This window comes from Pristis pectinata, chromosome 9, assembly GCF_009764475.1.
Source record: "Pristis pectinata isolate sPriPec2 chromosome 9, sPriPec2.1.pri, whole genome shotgun sequence".
NCBI lineage: Eukaryota > Metazoa > Chordata > Chondrichthyes > Rhinopristiformes > Pristidae > Pristis > Pristis pectinata.
In genome coordinates, this window is record NC_067413.1 from 36,878,341 (window position 1) to 36,898,938 (window position 20,598).

Here is a 20,598-nt window from a genome sequence, read left to right on the forward strand (position 1 = left end):
TTTATACCTGAGGGAAGAGGTACTCCTTAGATAACAATAGTCCAATCAGAAAACCTATTAGATACCTGTGGCAAAATCAACCAATGAGAAAACACGTATTCACCTGATGGACAAACCAATAAGCTAAGAAGCGGTTATACCTTGTACAGCCACTTGAGGTGTATTAAACACTATACATGTTAAAAAAAACTACTTAACAGTCAAATCCAACAGGTGGGAGTCAGGGGAGACTTTAAAATAAGGGTGAGGTTTTTAAACTGACATATTGTTGGAACAGGAATCATTAAGTGTGAGCAAACATAGCCATGTGGGGCATACAAGTGTTGGAGCTGGTTAATGCACAGGCAGCCCAGTCTTGGATGAGCAAATTTGCATAGGTTAGAAGATTGGATTGGGGACATTGTCAATTCAAGATTATGTTGGCCACGCCAGGTCTGATTTTGATTTATATGAGTGAACGTCCAATTCAAATTGATTATGATTCCCAGGTTTTATATAACAGCATTACTGAAGCTTTAAACAAAATTGTTATAAATTTCTGTGCCTCTCCACAAAAAACAGGATAAATTTATCCTGTGCAGTCCCCACTCTATCAGACTCTGTGCACTATCAGTGGAGTGATCAGTAAAAGGCTACCAGAATTCAGCATGTCCCCATGTGTTTGACAGCCTGTAAAGTACTTTTGATGTGTTGTTCTTGCTGCTGAATAGGTTAAAGAGACAGATATTGATGTTGCATTATTGTATAAGAGGGCCTACTTGGAAGAAGTATGAAGTTTCATCACTGATGCTTCTAAATTAAAAGCTGTTCCATATGCTTACAAAGAAAAGGTTCATGATATGGCAATCTGCTTCTGTGTCACTTTATATTGTGGTCCGTGTTCTGTCCTCTTTCAAGTGTTTCATATAATATTGAAGTAATGAGGGAAAAAAGGCTCTTTTGCTGCTGTGATGTTTGTAAAGTGGCACTGGACATGGTGCTGATCTTTTATTTTGTGTTAATAGTTTCAAGTTGATATCTCAGCAGTTAAATGGTCTGTGAATTTTCTGCGTAAGAAACAGCATGCTGCACCTTAATATTTGCTCTGAAAAAGTGTTGTATCTGTGCGGCTGTGTGGCTGGAAATCTTAGGCACTGTGATTGTATTCCAATATTACCACTCTTAAGGAATCTAATCACGTTTTTCTGTTTTTAGTTAGGAACAGTGCTCCTGCAGTGTTTTAAGTGGCTTGTGAAAGCCACAATTATCTTAAGAGCGAAGATTTCTTTTGCAATAAATTAAATAATATATTAGATTAGTCAATGAGAAGACTAGTTATATGGTCTTGTCAATTAACCTGAGAGAAAATGATTTGCAAAGAGGAGTGGGAGAACAGGATTGAGCAGTTTATTCTGCAGGGAACTAGCATAGGTTCGCTGGGCTGAATGGCCTTCTGTGCTACAACGATCCAATGATTCTAACTGCATGATTACTTCAGGGTACGTAGGGTATAGAACACTTCATATTTTATTGCAATTGTTATATCCAGCAATTTTAAAACACAAGTATCCTTCCCCTGTGTATTTGATCTAATTTATCAGTTGGCTGCTGGAGATGTCCTTGCAGAGTTGGCCAGAAAGCTGTGGTGTCTACTGTACATACGCAATTAAATTTTAAAGCAAAAGAAGCTATTAGGTAAATCATTCTGTGGCTTAAATGAACAAAACCTTAATTATTTTGTATTTGGTTTAATGATACTAATTATGATATTTGCATCAACTGCTTTAATTTAAAATCTGGTGCTACAAGCTTTGAAGAAATTAGGTGCTCATTTTAATCACCTTACACAAATGGGCATTTTATCCTTAGAAGGTGCCCTATTTACAAGTTATTTCAGGTCCATTTTTTAAGTAAATGTCATTATTTCAAGCATCAGCTGAGCTCCATTGGTGGAATGCCAGCTTTTGAGTCAGGAGCCCATGCATGGTGCACCCACTTCTGAGACTTCTGTAGAAAACCTAGGCTGAGCCCTCACTGCAGGCCGGAGGGAGTGCTGCACTGTTGGAGGACCCATCTTTTGGGTGCAGTGTTAAACATGTTAGGATTTGGTTGAATAGCGGGGCAAGCTAAGAATAGTGGGGCAGCAACCTAGCCAATGGACTCCACAAAAGTACAGTGGGCTAAAAAGTGGATTTTATCCAAATCCTAACCACTGAACACAAATGGTTATGGGGGCTGCCTCGTGCACAAACTTTGGACATTATTTGAGCAAAATCTTGCAGCACATTTGAAGCTACTCTCACTGAAGCAAACTGCTTCAGCATTAGTTAGAAGGAGCTCTGACCATGGTTGGATCGAGGTGACACCAGATTGTGTTGGCTTACAGATTAGTCCTCCTCTAAATGTCCTTCCTAGTGTTCTAGGAATACTCTACCCCTTCTCTCCATTCAATCCCTTGCTGACATTGTGTCAATTGCATGCCCAACCCTGGGCAGTGTACCATAAAGAAAAATGGATCAGTGTTAGGATGGGTGGATGCTTGATGGTTGGTGCAGACTTGGTGGACAGGGGCCTGTTTCCTTGTTCTATGATTCTATGAGCTGCCTGTCTCCCATAACTGACACTCAATTGAGGGTCCAGCACCCATCCTTTAATCATCTCCTCCCTAGAGTTACTTCACCAGCAGTTCCCCCACCTCATCTTCCATCCTCCCGTTGTTCTTGCTCCACAGCCCACCTGGAAGTGCAGCTGCTGGTGGAGATGGTGGAAGTAAGCTATGTCTTGGTATATGTGTGCAAAGCCTATGGAGCCTGTTATCCAGAGGAAGTACCTGCCTGGGAGGTGAAGGGGGGGGAGGGCCTATGTAGAAAAGTCTTGCATATTCTCATGTAGAATCATTTTAATCTATCCATTCTGACCCACTTTCTTTGCTACTGAAAACTAACTTGTTTTCTCTCTTCCCCAGTTCTGATGAAGGATCTCAGAACTGAAATCTTAGTTCTCTTTCTCTTTACAGAGATGCTGCCTGACCAGCTGAGTGTTTCCAACATGTTTATATTTTTATTTCAGATTTCCAGCATTGCAGTTTTTTTTCCCGATTTGCCCCACTTTAATCTTCCTTTTCGGTCATTGTGAAGTTTCTAGTCCCATTGTGCTGCCATTAGAATTTTACAGCTTGTGAGATCTTGCTGGTGCAAATCAGTTGTGGTATTTCCTACATCACACCTGTGTGTGAGCTTCAAGAGTGCTTCATTAACTGTGGAAATGTCCCAATGTCATGAAGGGTGAGGTGTGCATTCTAGAATCTCAAGATTGATGCAGTTTTTGTACCCTATCCTCACGGATCCTTCAGATAGCAATCTCTGCTGAAAAGCTTAGTGCAAGGATTATTTGAAGCTGGTTTCGATGATCCTGAAACTCTGTGATTAACGAATGACTTTGATCTTTAACTCTTACTAAACAGGGTACCAGAATGCAACGTTATGCTTTCTCCTTCCTCTTTATAAAAAGAATCTTTATAAAAAGATTCTGCTCGAACTCCATCTACAAGTTTGCAGATGACACCACCGTTGTAGGCCGTATTTCCAACAGCGATGAGTCGGAGTACAGGAAGGAGATAGAGAGCTTAGTGGAATGGTGTCATGACAACAACCTTTCCCTCAATGTCAACAAAACAAAAGAGCTGGTCATTGACTTCAGGAAAGGAGGTGGTGTACATGCACCTGTCTACTTCAATGGTGCTGAGATCGAGAGGGTTGAGAGCTTCAAGTTCCTGGGAGTGAACATCACCAACAGCCTGTCCTGGTCAAATCACGTAGATGCCACAGCCAAGAAAGCTCACCAGCGCCTCTACTTCCTCAGGAGGCTAAAGAAATTTGGTTTGTCCCCTTTGACTCTCACCAACTTTTACCGATGCACCATTGAAAGCATCCTATCTGGATGTATCACGGCTTGATACGGCAACTGCTCTGCCCAAGACCGCAAGAAGCCGCAGAGAGTTGTGGACACAGCCCAGTGCATCACGGACACCAGCCTTCCCTCCTTGGACTCTGTCTTTACCTCTTGTTGTCTTGGTGTAGCAGCCAGCATAATCAAAGACCCCACCCACCCGGGATATTCTTTCTTCTCTCCTCTTCCATCGGGTAGAAGATACAGGAGCCTGAGGGCACATACCACCAGACTTAAGGACAGCTTCTATCCCACTGTGATAAGACTATTGAACGGTTTCCTTATACAATGAGATGGACTATGACCTCACGATCTACCTTGTTGTGACCTTGCACCTTATTGCACTGCACTTTCTCTATAGCTGTGACACTTTACTCTGTACTGTTACTGTTTTTACCTGTACTACATCAATGCACTTTGTACTAACTCAATGTAGCTGCACTGTGTAATGAATTGACCTGTAAGATCGGTTTGTAAGACAAGCTTTTCACTGTACCTCGGTACAAGTGACAATAATAAACCAATACCAATACCTTCAGTTCACCCTGACCATCAAGCACCCATCTACACTAGTCCCATGATTTATTCTCCCTACATTCCCACAACTTCCCCCAAATTCCTTCCGCTCAGCTACACACCAGGGTTAATTTACAGCATCAGTTAATCTACCAACATGCGCGCCTTTGGAAAGTGGGAGGAAACCCACACGGACACAGGGAGAACATGCAAACTCCACACCGACAACACCGGAGGTCAGGACTGAACCCAGATCTCTTACGCTATGAGGCAGCTGCTCTACCAGCTGTGCCACTGTGCCTTCTCAGGAAAGCTTGGCGTCCAACCACTAATATCTTGCTCATTAGTTTGAATGGATAGAAGCAATCCCATTCTCAGTTCTCAATAAGGATAACTGTTGTGAGTGTTTCAGCTGACATTAAAAAATATTGATCACATATTATTTCTTGAGGGCACTACAGCTGTGTTTACCCCCACCCCCAAGCAGGAACTGATTAAAAGGATACAACTTTGATCTTCTAAACATTCTGGAAAATTATCATCTAGCATCTCAGTTGAGAGTTCCAGCATTGTGTGTGCCTTTTAATCCTGAGATCTTGTTAAAAAGACAATACTTCAAATGTGCAAATCACTCCTGTTAGTAGTCTTAAACTGGCAGAAGAATGTAGTTGGTCTCCTGATTTTCTTGGCTGTGGTACAGTGACTGTAACAGTTGGACAGTAGATTGGCTTTAAATTAATGGGATCTGTAACTGATAACTTAGAAGTTCTTGCGTTTATCATTTAAATGCAAAAATGTATCCTGAACTCTGACACTTAAATTTCATCCAAGTGGACCTCATCTTGGCTTTGTACCAATCACACACGTGAACAACCTGCTGTTATTGGACTCCAGAAAAATGATATTGCTATTAATATTGGGTAACCAGAAATATGTACATTCTAGTATAATTTGAAAGTGAGAGCTCAAATGCTTCAGAAGCCATATTTTAGTGGATGAGCCTCAAGGTTTAGCAGCATTGAAAGTACTTTACAGGCTGTGTTTTTTAAAGTTTATTTAGTTGGTGAATTTGGGTAGGAGTGAACAGTCAGTTCACAATTAATAACTGTGCCTTCAGTATCCTCCACTGTGAGTTTGAGAATTCTTTCCTTAAATCCCTCCATCTTTCCACTTCTCTCTGCTCCCTTTAGAACCTTAACTTTGACCAAGCTTTATCAAAACTTCGATTTCTGAGGTTCAGTGTTGACCTTTAACTTTTCCTTGAGAAAATTTTACTGCATTAAGGGTGCTGTATAAATGCAAATTATTATTAGCACAGGTGAAGTGAGGAAGAGATATGACCTGGGTTACTGCAACCTGTAACTGATTGATTTTCTGATTTATTGAATTGTGGCAAGTTTGTTTGCTCATTGAAGGAGTATCAAGTAAGTTCCACTCCCCTATCCTTCATCCCATTGCCTGGTAGACTTCAAATATTTTTCCATTTCCTTTTGAAAGCTACTGTTAAATCTGCTTCTACCATCCTTTCAGTCAGTGTAATATAGATCATCCTTTCACACTGCCTCCTCATATTACTTCTGGTTCCTTTGTTAATTAACCTTAAAACAATGCTACGAGCTTTATTAGATCTGGAGTGTAATGTTATGGAAATAATTAAGTGTCATGTGAATAAAACTGAAGCCAAGTATTAAATTGTGATTTAATTTCAAATTATTAAGCCATTTATTTACTCAAGTGCAATGATTCTGTATATGTTAAATGAATACAAACAGTGGTTTATTACAGGAATACATTTTATTTATAGATCGTTAAACTAAGCCCAAGAAAGCTAGACATCTAAAGAAACGCCACAGCAGATCACTTAATGGGACAATTCATCAGGACAGTAGTTTAAATAACTGTTTTGACAATAAATTTTAATGGCATTTATTTTAAAGACCTATTGGGTGAATAAATGGTGATTTAAGTACAAGCATTAATAGTGTTCTGAAAAAATTTTTTGCTGCAAATTACAGGAACAAATCTGTCCATGGCCAAAATCAACAAATGTGTCTTGGAAGACCATGCAACAGATTCTCAGTATGACAGTGGAGTGTCACCATGGATTTTGCTATTCAAGTCTTTGACTAAGAGTTGAGAGTGCAACCAAGTGAGCCACCGATGACATCTGGTTGTACTATTCTGATGTTAACTGGTTGTCACAAAATCTGTGGGGGAGGAATGGACAGTCGATGTTTCGGGTTGAGACCCTTAACCGTATGTAGGTCTAGGTACATGAACACACTGGATGCTGATCTGGGAGAGTGATCACTGGGTTACAAAGGTTAACAGTAGTCTGGAGACCAACCAGATAGGGCAGCATTTTTATTGATCATTTATTGTCAAGCAGGGAGAAACTTATATGCATTTAAAAATATTTAGTTTGTGAGGCCAGAATCGCTACTCCCCTTAAAAGAAAAATCAAGTTGTGCTTAGTTACATTTTCAGTGGCCCATTTTGATCTCCCCATCTTCCTCCCAACTTTTGCCCCAAATTCCACCTCATCTACGTACCAGGGGCAATTTACAGTGGCCAATTAACCTACCAACCTGGACATCTTTGGGATGTGGGAGGAAACCGGAGCAGTTCATAACTTGGCTGAAGACTGTATAGAATTTGGATTCTTTATTCAACATCCTTTTGAGGAGAAGTGCAACATGTCCTTGGTACTACAGCACTGCAGCTTAAATTTTGGTGTCTGAGCCTTTGACCTGGCGTTGAGGTTGCAAGCATCTGAGCCACACTTGGGGTGGCATAGTGGTGTAACTAGCAGAGCTACTATCAGCAACACAGGTCCAATCCTGAGCTATTGGTGCTGTCTATGTGGAGTTTTCATGCCCTTCCTGTGACCGCCTGGCTTTCCTCTGGATGCTCTGTTTTCTTCCCACATCCCAAAGACATTCAGGTTGGTAGGTTAATTGGTCATTGTAGTTGTCCCAGGTACATATATGAGATAGAATCTGGGTGACAGGGTATTGGTAGAAAGATGGGGAGATTACAGTGGGGGTAAGTATAAGATTAGTATAAATGCATGCTTGATATTTGGTGCAGACTCAGTGGACCAAAGGGCCTGTTTCTGTGATGCATGACTCTGAGATACAGTGTGACCATTGTATCAGTGTTTTAAGCATTTTCTCTTTTTTTTTGCAGATTACCTGCATCTGCAGTTTTTTTATTTTCTGTTGCCTTGATTTTAAACTTTTCCTCCAGGGTTTAGTCTCACTTGTTCCTCCACTGGCAGCCATGCCTTCAGTATCTAAGGCCCTGGAATTCCCTCACTAATCCTCTCTTCTTTCCTGCCATTCTTCCCTCTAATCATGAGGATGTTGCTGGGACTGGAGGACTTGAATTACAAGGCGTGGATGGATAGGCTGGGACTTTTTCCCCAGAGTGCAGGAGACTATAAAGGTGTATAAAATCATGAGGTACATAGATAAGATGAATTTTCACAGTCAAAAGCCACTCTTTACCCAAACCATTGTTCAGCTGTCCTTAAGTATCCCAGTATCAATTATTTTTTTGTTTGATGCTGTTTCTTTGAAGTGCCCCACAAAGTTTTTGCTGCCTTGATGATGCTATATAACAGGTGCTATATAATGTCAAGTTTTTTTTAATCACCTTTTACACCTGTGAGTCTCAGAATACAAGGCAAGATGTTCAGGATTAAGACGCAAAATTTCTTCACTCAGAGGATGTTGAACCTGTGGAATTCTCCATTACAGAGAAGGAGGTTAAGTCGCCAAATATATTTAAGGAGATGTATTTCTAGATACAAAAGATATCAAAGGGTATGGGGAAAAAGCTGGAATTTGGTATTGAGATAGAAGATCGGCTAGAATCATATTAAAGGGCCAAATGGCCAACTACTGCTCCTATTTTTCTCTGTAAATGTTTTGTTTTATTACTAACCAATAAGCATATTGTTAACAGGCACTCCTATTGTTTTGTTCAAATTGCGTATACAAAACTTACAAAGAAGTAAAGCTGTTAAAATTTAGTTGGACTCCAGGGAGAAGTTCAGTGACTAAACAGTGCGTCACCTTTGCCATTTCAAGAGATTCTCATAAAGCTTACACATCTCACAGGCTGGCTGTTTGAATGTCTAATTTGGATTGTAATAAACTCTTTAACAGTCTGCCAAATTGAATGGCTATGAATAGGGAGGATGACAGACTCAATTTTAGATTTGAAATCAAAATTATTTTCCATTCATATTTGCTGACTAGAATATATATAAAAAACTTGTCTTGGTAAAGATCACCTTGAAACTTTTGATGATATTTTTAAAAACCCAACCACTTCATTAATATCCTTAAAGGAAGTGAAACCTTATCTAGTCTAGGACTAGCTGTGACTGGAGTCCTGGACCCTAGAATCACAGAAGTATACAGCACAGAAGGAAACCCTTTAGCTCATACAATCCAATGGATTTTAGATTAATTCCACAACCTAGCTCTTGGTCCCTCACCCTCCAGTTTATGGCCCTATAAAGTCCAAGTCGAGCTTACTGTCATATGCACAAGTACATGTATGCACAGGTGCAATGAAAATCTTACTTGCAGCAGCATCACAAGCACGTAGCATTAGAGGCACCACATTCGCAAGACAAACATAAATTATTCAATATTATTTAAGAAAACATATAATTTTTAAAAAGTTCATTATAGTGAAAAGTGGTCATAGTGTTGCTATGCTGAGTTAGGGTTGTGTAGGTTGGTTCAAGAACAGAATGGTTGAAGGGAAGTAGCTATTCTTGAACCTGGTGGTGAGGGACTTCAGGCTTCTGTACCTCCTGCCTGATGGTAGCTGTGAGAAGATGGCATAGCCCGGATGGTGGGGATCTTTGATGATGGATGTTGCCTTCTTGAGGCAGTGCCCCATGTAGATACTATCGATGGTGCTCATCTGAGTATTTTTTTAAATGTGGTGGGGGCTTCTGCCTCTATCGTCCTCTCATTGAGGAAAATACTCCCCTTTTAACCTTGTGTTTGATTTAGTTTATTATGGTCACATGTACCAAAATACAATGAAAGGCTTTTGTTTGAGTGCCATCCAGACAGATCATTCCATACATAAGTACATCGAGGTAGTAAAAAAGAAAAACAGAATGCAGAATATAGTGTGACAGTTACAGAGAAAGTGCAGTGCAGGGAGGCAAATAAAGTGCAAGGTCACGGCAAGGTAGATGGAGAGATCAGGAGTTCACCTTTTAGCGTCTAAAAGATCCATTCAAGAGTCTGATAACAGCGGGATAGAAGCTGTCCTTGAGCCTGGTGGTACATGCTGTCAAGCTTTTATATCTTCTGCCTGATGGGAGAGGGGGGTGGAAGAGAGAATGACTGGGGTGGGAGTCCTTGATTATGTTTTTTAAAAGCTTTCCCGAGGCAGCGAGAAGTGTAAACAGAGTCAGTGGAGGGGAGGCTGGTTTGTGCGATGGACTGGGCTGCGATCGCAACTTTCTGCAATTTCTTGCGGTCTTGGGCAGAGCAGGTGCCATACCAAGCTGTGATGGTCATAGAACAGTGCAGTACGAGAACAGGCCCTTCGGCCCACAATGACTGTGCTGACCATCATGCCGATTTAAATTGCACATTTGCCTGCACGTGGTCTCTATTCCTCCATTCCCTGCCTGTTGATGTTTCTTTCTAAATCTTAAATCAATGCCTTCTCCCAATTAAATGTAAATCTCCCCACCTGCTGCCCTCAGCTACTGACCTCACCGCTCACTGTTTGCCCAACCTGAGCCTCCCATAATCTTATAGATCTCATTTAAGTCTCTCCTCAAATGCAGCAGTGCCAAACATGGTCAGATTTTCCTCACAACTAAAAGTCTTTAGCACAGGCAATGTCCATGTATATCTTCTTGGCACCCTCAGTTGTGTTACCACATCCTCTCTGTAATGTGGTGACCAGAACTGCATGCACTCCTCTCATTTTACCATCCTGCAATTATTTAGAGCCTTAGTGAGGCCACAACTGGAGTACTATGTACAATTTTGGTCTCCTCTCCTAAGGGAGGGTATACATGCAATGCCGGGAGTGCTGTGAAGATTTAACAGACTGATTCCTGGGAATAGTAAACATTGAGTCGGTAGACCTTTGTTCTCTTAAGTTGAGAAGTGCCCTCTTTGAAGCATGCAAAATCTTAGGGGGTTGACAGGGTAGGCTTGAGGAGGATGTGTCCTCTGTCTAAGGAGTTTATAACTATAGATCACAGTCTCCAAATAAGGGAGAGCCAATTCACAACTGAGATTTCTTAACTGAGAGTATGGTAGATCTTTCGAACTTTCTACTCTGGAAGGTTGTAACGTCTCAAATTTTAAATGCATTCAAAATGGAGTTTGGATTTCTAGTTATTAAAGGAATCAAAGGAGAAAGGAAAACAGTGCTTGAGGTAGAAATCAGCCCTGATCTTGTTGAATAGTGACACAGACTAGAGGAGCCAAATAGCCTACATTTCCTACTTCTTACATTGTAATGTTCTTAACTAATGTTTTATACAGTTAAAACATGCTGTACAAGACATCAGTGCTTAAAAGAACTCTATGCTTGCTATTTTTTCAGAGAACAGGCAAAAATTATATGTTTATTTCTCTCCCCAGCAGAAACAGTACAAATAAATAGGACAGCTGTGGACCATCTTAAAATGACCAGGACAAGGATATTGGACAGTCAGTACATTACCTGATGTTAAACCTTCAGTCCCTGCTCTGTGCTGAGTCAGTTAGCCAGCAGTGAGAGCACTCCCTGTACTAGGAAGTTTACAATAAACTTCTTTGCTCCTGTGTGAATCTTGCAGGTTCCAAATAAGGGCAGGCATGGTAGTGTAGCGGCTAGCGTAACGCTATTACAGCGCCAGCGACCTGGGTTCAATTTGGCTGCTGTCTGTAAGGAGTTTGTACGTTCTCCCCGTGATTGCATGGGTTTCCTCTGGGTGCTTTGGTTTCCTCCCACATTCCAAAGATTAGGAAGTTGTGGGCATGCCATGTTGGTGCCGGAAGTATGGCGATACTTGCGGGCTGCTCCCAGAACACTTTATGCAAAAGATACATTTCACTGTGCATTTCGATGTACATTTGACTAGTAAAGAAATCTTATCTTAAAATGATGACTGGTTATTTTGATCAGGACAAGCTTCATGAAGTCTAATTTAAACAGAAGTTCCCTGGACAGCTGCAAAGATGTCAGATGTAATTACGATCTATTGTAGAACCTTAAAGAAATATTGACGCTGGAGGCACTGAATTGTGTAAGCCAAATATTGGGTATGTCTAATTAATCATTCTATAATAACTCCTTGTGGTGAGCACTTGGTTCCTGTGTGTATCTGTGCATTGAAAAGTTTGGGATTTTTGAGTTATTTTTCTGATTTGCATTTGTCTGGCACCTTTAACTACTGCAGGGGGTCCCAAAGCTTTCTGCAGCCAGAAGTTGAACAGAAGGAAACATGGCTGCCAGGTTGTGCACAGCATGATCCCAGAAGGTATAATAAGCAAATGAGTAACTAATCTGTTTGACCTAAGGATATTGTTGCCCAACACACCAGGGTTAACTGTTGTACTCTTCAGAATGCTGTCATAGGGGCTTTTGTATTCACTTGAAGGCAGAAAGGGTCTTGATTTTGCAGCTCATCCAAGAGATGGCACCTCAGACCGTGTGGCACCCCCTCAGTACTGCTCTGGCGTTTCAGCTTTAATGTTTGCATTAAAATCTCTGGAGTAGGGATGGTACTCAATATTGCAGCAGATGAGTCTTAATTGGGCAGAGTGAGACCTTTCCCTTCTCCTCCCGTTTCTACCAGCACAGACTTGGTAAAGATGCCATAAGGGCAAGATCCATTCATGGCAATTAGTTTCACTTGAGTGTGTTCATCTTGTCAAAGCTGGCCAGAAATGATTTTATGTTCTTCATTGTGTGGCCTTTTATTAAAATTGATTCATATTTTGGGATCTGGACATCACTGGCATGTCCACCATGTGTGGGCCATCCCTTGAGAAGGTGATGGTGAGCCACCTTCTCGAACCACTGCTGTCCTTTTGGTGAAGGTGTTCCCACAGTGCTGTGGGGAAGGGAGCTCCAGGATTTAGACCAAACAATGAAGAAGGACTGGTGATATTTCCAAGTCAGGATGGTGTGCGATTTGGAGGGGCACGTGCAGTTGGTGGTGCTGTTCATGTCCTCATTGGTGATAGAGGTCACCGGTTTGGGAGGTGTTGTTTGAGTAGACTCAATAATTTTGTAGTTTGCAGCCACTGTGTATCACTGATGAAGGGAATTAATATTTAGGAAAGGGGGAGCCAATCATATAGCTGTTTTTCCCTCATGGTGTCGAGCTTCTTTAATGTTGGAACTGTACTCATCAAGACCAGTGGAGGGTGTTCCATCACACTCTTCTCTTTTACCATGTGGATGGTGGAAAGACTTTGGTTTGTCAGGAAACGAGTTACTTGCCACAGGATACCCAGCTTCTGGCCTGCTCTTGAAGCCATTGTAATTATGTGGCTGGACCAGTTCAGTTCCTAGTTAAAGGTGTCACCTCCAAGGATGTTGATGGTGGGAACTCAGCAGTAGTAATGCCGTTGAATGTCATGGGTAGGTGGTTACCCTTTCTTATAGTGATCATTATTGCCTGGCACCTATGTAATTTGCCACTTAACAGCTTATGCTTGAGTGCTTAGATCTTGCTGAGTGTAGGCATGGGTTGCTTTATTTGCTAAGGAGTTACAAATGGAATTAAACATTGTACAATCGTTAAGCATCCCCAATGACCATCTGATAGAAGGACGGTCATGGATGAAACGTCTGAAGAGTGCTGGGCCCAGGACTCAACCTTTGTTTCTGGCTCAAGTGCACAGACATAGCAAAATAGAACAAAATGGTAACACTGAACCATATAGATGATGGGATTCCCACATTTGCAGCCTAGTCGTGGCTGAGTTTCAGAAGACATTGTCAAGTTCTGCACTTAGTTTAGATCACCTTGGAATGAAGAAAAGAGACCTGCGATTGCATAATGCCTTTGATGTACAATTTTTGACTTCTGCCTAAAAGAACCTAAAGACACCTGCTGTTACAATGTAGAAAAGCTGGCAGCCAGTTGTAGGAAAGCTCTGACAAGCAACAATGTGATTATCACCAGATGATTTATTTTACCCCTCTGGCTTCCTCCCCACTGCACCCCCCCCCCCAACAATCTGTCACATCTTGGATTATCTAAGGCACTGATTTTGTTAATAGTACAATTAAAGTACAATTAAGATTTCTATTATGTTTCTGAGACAACTAGAATGGTGTGCTTGCTGGTGCCCAGCTGGTTATTGCAGACTGTATTTGAAGAGCTAATTGGCTTCACGGACTTGGCAAATATCACTAAGGCTTTTGTTTTGTCTATTCTGAGATATAGTTTAGAAGCAATGTGTAAATTAGTTTGTCCATTCTAGTCTCAAAACACTCACAACAGTGAGTTAGCAATGGTTTGTAGCTGCAACAGATTTCTTAAACAGAACACATACAACCAGGCTCAAGAAGAGCTTCTATCCCACTGTTGTAAGACTCTTGAATGGACCTCTTTATAAGGTAAAGATGAACTTTTGATCTCTCAATCTACCTTGTTGTGGCCCTTGCATTTTATTCGTCCACCTGCACTGCACTTTTTCTGTAACTGTAACACTACATTTTGCATTTTTTTTCCCCTTTCCTCAATGAAATTATGTATGGAATGATCTGTCTGGATGGCATTGCAAACAAAAGCTTTTCACTATATCTCAGTACATGTGACAACAAAATACCAATAACTAGAGAACAAGGGAAAATCCTAATGCTTTGTGTGTTATCTACTCACCAGGGTAAGTTAATGTTGTAAATGTTAGTTGTGGTTCAGTTAATAGCATATCTGCAAAAGCTTGTGGGTTTCAGTCCAGCACTCCAGTGTGTTCTTGAAAGAGCAGGAGGATAATGCATTCCATCCACACTCAATGGCCCAGATCTTCAAGGTAAAAGCCTTTGTATCTGCCGGCTTTTAAGCACTTCACTGAGTGTTAGCTCAGGAATAACAAGCACAAGCTAAAGTGCAGCTTTCTGCTTTAATTAAACTCCGTCCCTGGACACCTGGGTTGTACCAGTGGACTCCTCGTGGAGTCGTCCAGTTCAGTGCATACTCAGCAAGGTTCCCAGCTCCTAGACTGGGCTAAATCTGATGCAAGTACAGCAGCTCCAATGAAATAAATAGAAAGAAACTCCAGGAGATGGTAAGTTGATTTGCCATTGAATTTAAATGTTTTGAGAACTTTTTAATATTAATTTCTCCTTTTCAAGTATCTACAAATGTTAGGCATTCTCAGATAGTCAAGTTAAGCAACAGCTTTGGCATTCTGGGATTACAGCTGGTAATGTGCTCAGAGTTCTTGCATTACACCATGTAGCATGGGCCTTTCCTCTGACTGTACCTCGGACCATGCAGGAATAACAATGTGGTCGAAACCCAAGGAATCACTGCGGCCGCAGAAGGTCTGCCCGATGTAATTTGAGTGTGTCTGTGTCAATCAACATAGATGGTTGTTTGGCAGCAAGGATAGAAAAGATCAGGAAAAGATTAATACTTCATTGAAAGCATTCAATTGATGTCAAACTATAATTAGGTTAGTTGCACTTTTGATTGCAGTTTTGGAGAGTTTCAGCTTCGAGTCCTCGCAAGTCGAGACATTGAGAATGTTGCAAAGTGAATGTATGCTTCATGCAGAACAGGGAGATATGTTGCTTGGCACTGCAGGTGCATCAACCCCTTTTATGGAAAATGTGAGAAGAGACAACTATATGGGAGGTGTACTTTTCACTAGAAGAGAATTGACCTGATGAAGGTCTTTAAAAATTCTGGTTCGATGGAGAAGACATAGAGAAATTGCTTGCAGCATGGAGGAAAAATTGGAAGCAGCAGCTAAGGTAGTGATGAATAATCCCAATGTAGAACTCAGGAGGAAAAAAATATTTCCCCCAGAATGTGAGGACACAGAATTCACTAAAGGTGCTTTATTGGGTGTAAGGTGTCTCAGGACAACGTGAAGGCTCTGGCACTTGGATTGGTTAAGGCATGCATTGTAGAAGGATACAAGAGAAAGTTAATTGAGTAGATAAGGGAAAAGGAATATAAAAAATGTTGAAAACTGGAGCAGTAGCACATGCGTTTTCTAACTAGAGTCATAGACATGATACATTAACCCTGTTTCTCTTTCCACAGATGCTGCCTGATCTGTTGAGTGTTTCCAGCATTTTCTGTTTTTATTTCAGATTTGCATCATCTGCAGTTTATTTTATTTTCCACAAGCATCATCTGTTGGATTGCGTGGCTGTAAAAGTCTCTATTTCCGGTTGACTTAATTTAACAATGCAACCCCATTTGGCAGGTTGATGACATCTTGGGAGAAGACAGTGACAATGAAAGTGAGAGTGAGAAAGAAGAGAAGGTGAAGGAACAGGTTGAGCAGCCCCAGGAGGAGGTGTCGCAGCAGAAACAGTTGAGACCAGAACATGGAGCAACAGAAAGTGTGAAGACCGAAATAGAAACAAGGCCCAAGTCATCGTCCAGTGAAGGAAGTTTGACAGGCAGAGTTCTCAGGTAATGTTGCACCTGGTTCTTGATTCAGGAATCAGAATCAGATTTATTATCACTGACTTGTATGACGTGAAATTTATTGTTTTGCGGCAGCAGTACAGTGCAAAGACATAAAAAATTATTATAAATTACAAAATTAAATGGTGCAAAAAAAAAAGGATTAACAAGGTAGTGTTCATGGGTTCATGGACCATTCAGAAATCTGATGGCGGAGGGAAAGAAGCTGTTTCCGAATCATTGAGTGTGGGTCTTCAGGCTCCTGTACCTCCTCCCCGATGGTAGCAATAAGAGGGCATGTCCTGGATGGCCTCTGAGGAAGGAGATATTGCCAACACTAATCATGGTTTAAGAGCTTCCATCATATCAACCATTTGCTGGAAGTTTAATTTTGCCTTCAGTCTGCTTTGAACCTCAATGATTCCCATGAGTTCCTTAAAAGCTTCCACCAAACCTGCTACTCAACGGATTCTCAGAGGTTGAGTTTCATTTTGACTTTGAAGGTCATTGACTCCAGACACTAATGGCTCTGAGGTTTTGTTCTGCAAGTCTTTGTAGAGTGCAGCTTCTCAGCACACTCTCCTGTGAGGTATGCGCTATGTGAATGATGAGGTAACCCACTGATCTCCTGTTTTTTAAAGTCAGTGGAACTGAATTTCAGAATGCCGTTGAAAACATTTAATAACACAACTTCAAGTGTTAAGCGCATAGAAAATCTAAACACACTTGAGGCAGAGGAATTTGCAGGGTTGTGAAGAAAGAGAAGAGATGCGGAACTAATTGCCTCTCAGCTCCAGAGACCCGGGTTCAATATTGACCTCTGGCACTATCTGTGTGGAGTTTGCATGTTCTCCCTGTGGCCAGGTGGGTTTTCTTGAGTGCTCCAGTTTACTCCCACATTTCAAAGACATTTCAAAGGTTCTACTTCTATTTTTCTTTTTATTTATTAGTCACATGTACATCAAAACACACAGTGAAATGTGTCTTTTTGCGTTACTGAGAATATGATAGGGGTAGCCTGCAAGTGTCGCCATGCTTCCGGCGTCAACATAGCATGCCCACAACTCCTAACCTGTATGTCTTTGGAATGTGGGAGGAAACCTACGCAGACACACAGGGAGAACGTACAAACTCCTTGCAGACAGTGGTGGAAATTGAACCCAGGTTGCTGGTGCTTTAATAGCGTTACACTAACTGCTACACTACCATGGGTTAATTGGCTACTGTCAATTGCCCCTGGTGTGCAGATGAGTGGTTGGATCTGGGAGGGTGTTAATAAGAAAGTGAAGAGAATAGTTTACAGGAAAAATGACAGGGATGCTCTGAGAGCCAGCAAAGACTTAATGGACCAAATAGCCTCCCATGACATTTGGATACAGATCAACAGAAACGCAGTAACCCAAGTGATGGCCTCCTGTGCTGTAAAATTTCATGGGTCTAAGAGGGAGGGGATCCATGGAGTAAAGGCAGGCATGCTAACCAACCTGTGATGATATATTTGCCAATATTCAGTCCATAAGAATTGGGGTTGGGCAACAAGTTCTGGCCTTGATATCAAGACCTGCATCAGTAAATTAGTAAAAAAAAATCACCATCTTCTGGTGCAGCACGAATGAGAGTTTAATGTCTATTTCATTTTTTTTCTGGAATGCTCAAAGATTAAATGTTATCAAAACCTCTAGATGAAAGCTTTGAGTTTGAGGCCTATACTTAGCTGTTGCCTAGCAGATAGCAATAAAACCATGGAAACAGACTTCAGAGCATCCAGTGATCTTTCTCGGATGAGACTTTCTGGAAAACATATTTACTTTTAAAATCACATATTCCCTTGCCAGTATATTTCCTGTCATTAAATCTATGGCTTCTTAAATCATTATTTTTGGAGTTCATAAACAAAAGAGTATAATTTTTTTACACAAAGGGTGGTATGTATGTGGAATGAGCTGCCAGAGGAAGTGGTTGAGTCAGGTACAGTAACAACTTTCAAAAGGCACTTGGACAGGTACATGGATAGGAAAGGTTTAGACAGGGGACAAATGCTGGCAAATGGAGGTATTTGGATGGGCATCTTGGTCAGCATGGAGCATTTGGGCCGAAGGGCCTGTTTCTGTGCTGTATGACTCTATTTTCGAATGGGTATTTTTTAAGGGGAGGGTTGGTTGTGGATAAATATGTGAGCTAATTTAATATTACAGGGAAATGAGTTTAAATGAAAAGATCTTTCAGAATCCCAGCACAGATGAAGTGGACTGAATGCCCTACTCCACCTGTTGTAACATTTTGAATCCAAGGGAAAATTGGTTAATTTCCTCTGTAAATATATGAACCTTCAAAATACAGTCCATCCAGGTTATACATGTTGAGACCAGATGGTGCTAGGCTAAATGATTCAAAGCTTCCTGCTGTGTTGCCATTATTGATGTCGACTGGAAGTAGCCACCTTAATTGTTGTACCATTATTATCTCTGCATGAACAATGCAATGTGAGGTTTTAGTGGTACATTTGGGTGGCCTGTGTTCCTAAATAGGCAGTACAGTATGTTTGGCAGCATCGTTGGAAAGAAAAAGAGTCAATGTTTCTGGTCTGCGACCCTTCATCAGAACTGGGAATGAGAGAGTACACGTTAGTTTTCAGTGGCAGGAAAGGTGGAGGAGGGACGGATGGAGCAAAGGGAATATCTCGGGTAGGGTGAGATCAAATAGGCTGCTGTGGCCGTTCAGTTGCAGATTAAGCTTATTTGCCTGTGTAATGCGTTGTAAATTAAAAGGCTGTGAGACATACCTAGCAGGTCAGACGTTACAAATAGAAAAAAGATACAATGAGCCAAAATGATGGTAGATAATGTGGGAGGATACAGACCAAGAGACACTGAAGACCTTTACTTTCCATCCCTCCCCTAATCTTGCAATTTAAGACATGTCTTTGTTGTAATTTTTCCAACTTCTGGTGAGAATAAATTTCCCCTTCTATGTCAAGGGTCTGATGCCAATTAAATTTTGGTCATTTCAGCTCCATTCATGCAAGGTTCACAGGTTCATAATCTGTTACCACAGAGATGGTCGTTTCTCCAAATTTTCCACTGTATTTCTGGCAAAAAGTTGCATAAGTAACCATTTTGCAATTTTACCAGGATCTCTGCCCAAGTTCTGGCTGAAGACCATTATGGTAGGAATACTACCCTTAATTTGAAACTGGATTCAAAATCCCTTTAAGTTACTATTGTGAAAAATGGGTATTGGCTAATGGAATAAAAGTGACATCACTCCATCCTGACTGCAGGGTATTAATGTTGGTGCTGGGTAATCAAAATGGTAAAATACTTGTTTTCTAATGTTTCCCATTTGCACTGAGAGATCATTGACCAATGATCACTCAGAATCAGATTTATTATCACAGATTTATATGATGTGAATTTTATTGTTTTACGGCAGCAGTACAGTGCAAAGACATAAAATTACTATAAGTTACAAAAATAAATAGTGCCAAAAAAAAAGGAATCACAAGATAGTGTTCATGAGTTCAGGAACTGTTCAGAAATCTCATGGCAAAGGGGAAGAAGCTGTTCCTGAATCATTGAGTTTGGGTCTTCAGGCTCCCGTACCACCTCCCCGATGGTAGTAATGAAAAGAGGGCATGTCCCAGACAGTGGGAGTCCTTAGTGATGAATGCCACCTTCTTGAGGCACTACCTCTCTGTATGTCTCGTATGTTCTCTTTGTAGTCTGGATATCATAGACAGGAGCTTTTGTTTCTGATAGTCACTACAGGTAATGATCGAATTCATAATCTCAGCAGTTCCCAAGTATGTAACATGCACTGACCAATTATGACATTAGAACCTTTTAGTTTGTAATTCATGTGGAGAAAATGCCAATAGTTTACTTAAAATGGCTATTTCCAGTCAATTGCAGTCAACAGCAAAATGGCATTGCAGTATAAGATTTGAACAGTTGGGTAGGAACTGGATTAAAGTTTGAAGTGTCCCACTTGCAAACCCAAATGTTCTTGATGACCACTGCCCACAGAGTCAAGTCAAATAGAGATTATTTTCATATGCACAAGTACAGTGAATTTCAGGTACAATGAAAATTTTGCTTGCAGAAGGCATGTAGATTCAGACAACACACAGAACATAAGTTATACATAAATTATACAAGACAGTGAAAAGAATAGACTGCAAAACAAGACATTAGTGCAAAAAATAACACAATCAGAGAGAAGTCCATGGTAGTGCAAGAGGAGGTCCGCCATGTTCCGTTGCTGAGGTAGGGTTGGGGTTGTGCAGGGCGGTTCAAGAACCCAATGATTTTAGGAAAGTAGCTGTTCCTGAACATGGTGGTGTGGGCTTCCTGTTGTCACAGGTACCAAGATCAAAGGAGGTCAGGCAACACCTGAAGAAGTGGGACAGAGAGCAAGAGAGAAAGAGTGCTACTTCTCCTGTGTGCCTCAGACATTATCTCCTTTTCGCATTGCGCAACAGCCAGTCCATTATAACCGTTGCCTTGAAATAG

The 20,598-nt window shown here is 41.1% G+C and overlaps 1 protein-coding gene across 2 annotated transcripts in view; it reads left to right on the plus strand.

Annotated features, from left to right (window-relative positions):
- ctdp1 (CTD (carboxy-terminal domain, RNA polymerase II, polypeptide A) phosphatase, subunit 1) overlaps nt 1-20,598 on the plus strand; it is a 269,441-nt gene that overhangs the window by 163,300 nt on the left and 85,543 nt on the right. The window contains exon 12 of one of the 2 annotated variants that reach the window (XM_052023722.1): nt 15,882-16,093. The exons of the other annotated variant lie outside the window; for it this stretch is intronic. Coding sequence (XP_051879682.1) covers nt 15,882-16,093 — 212 coding nt within the window. The remainder of the gene's footprint in view (nt 1-15,881; nt 16,094-20,598) is intronic. 2 annotated transcript variants of the gene reach the window in all.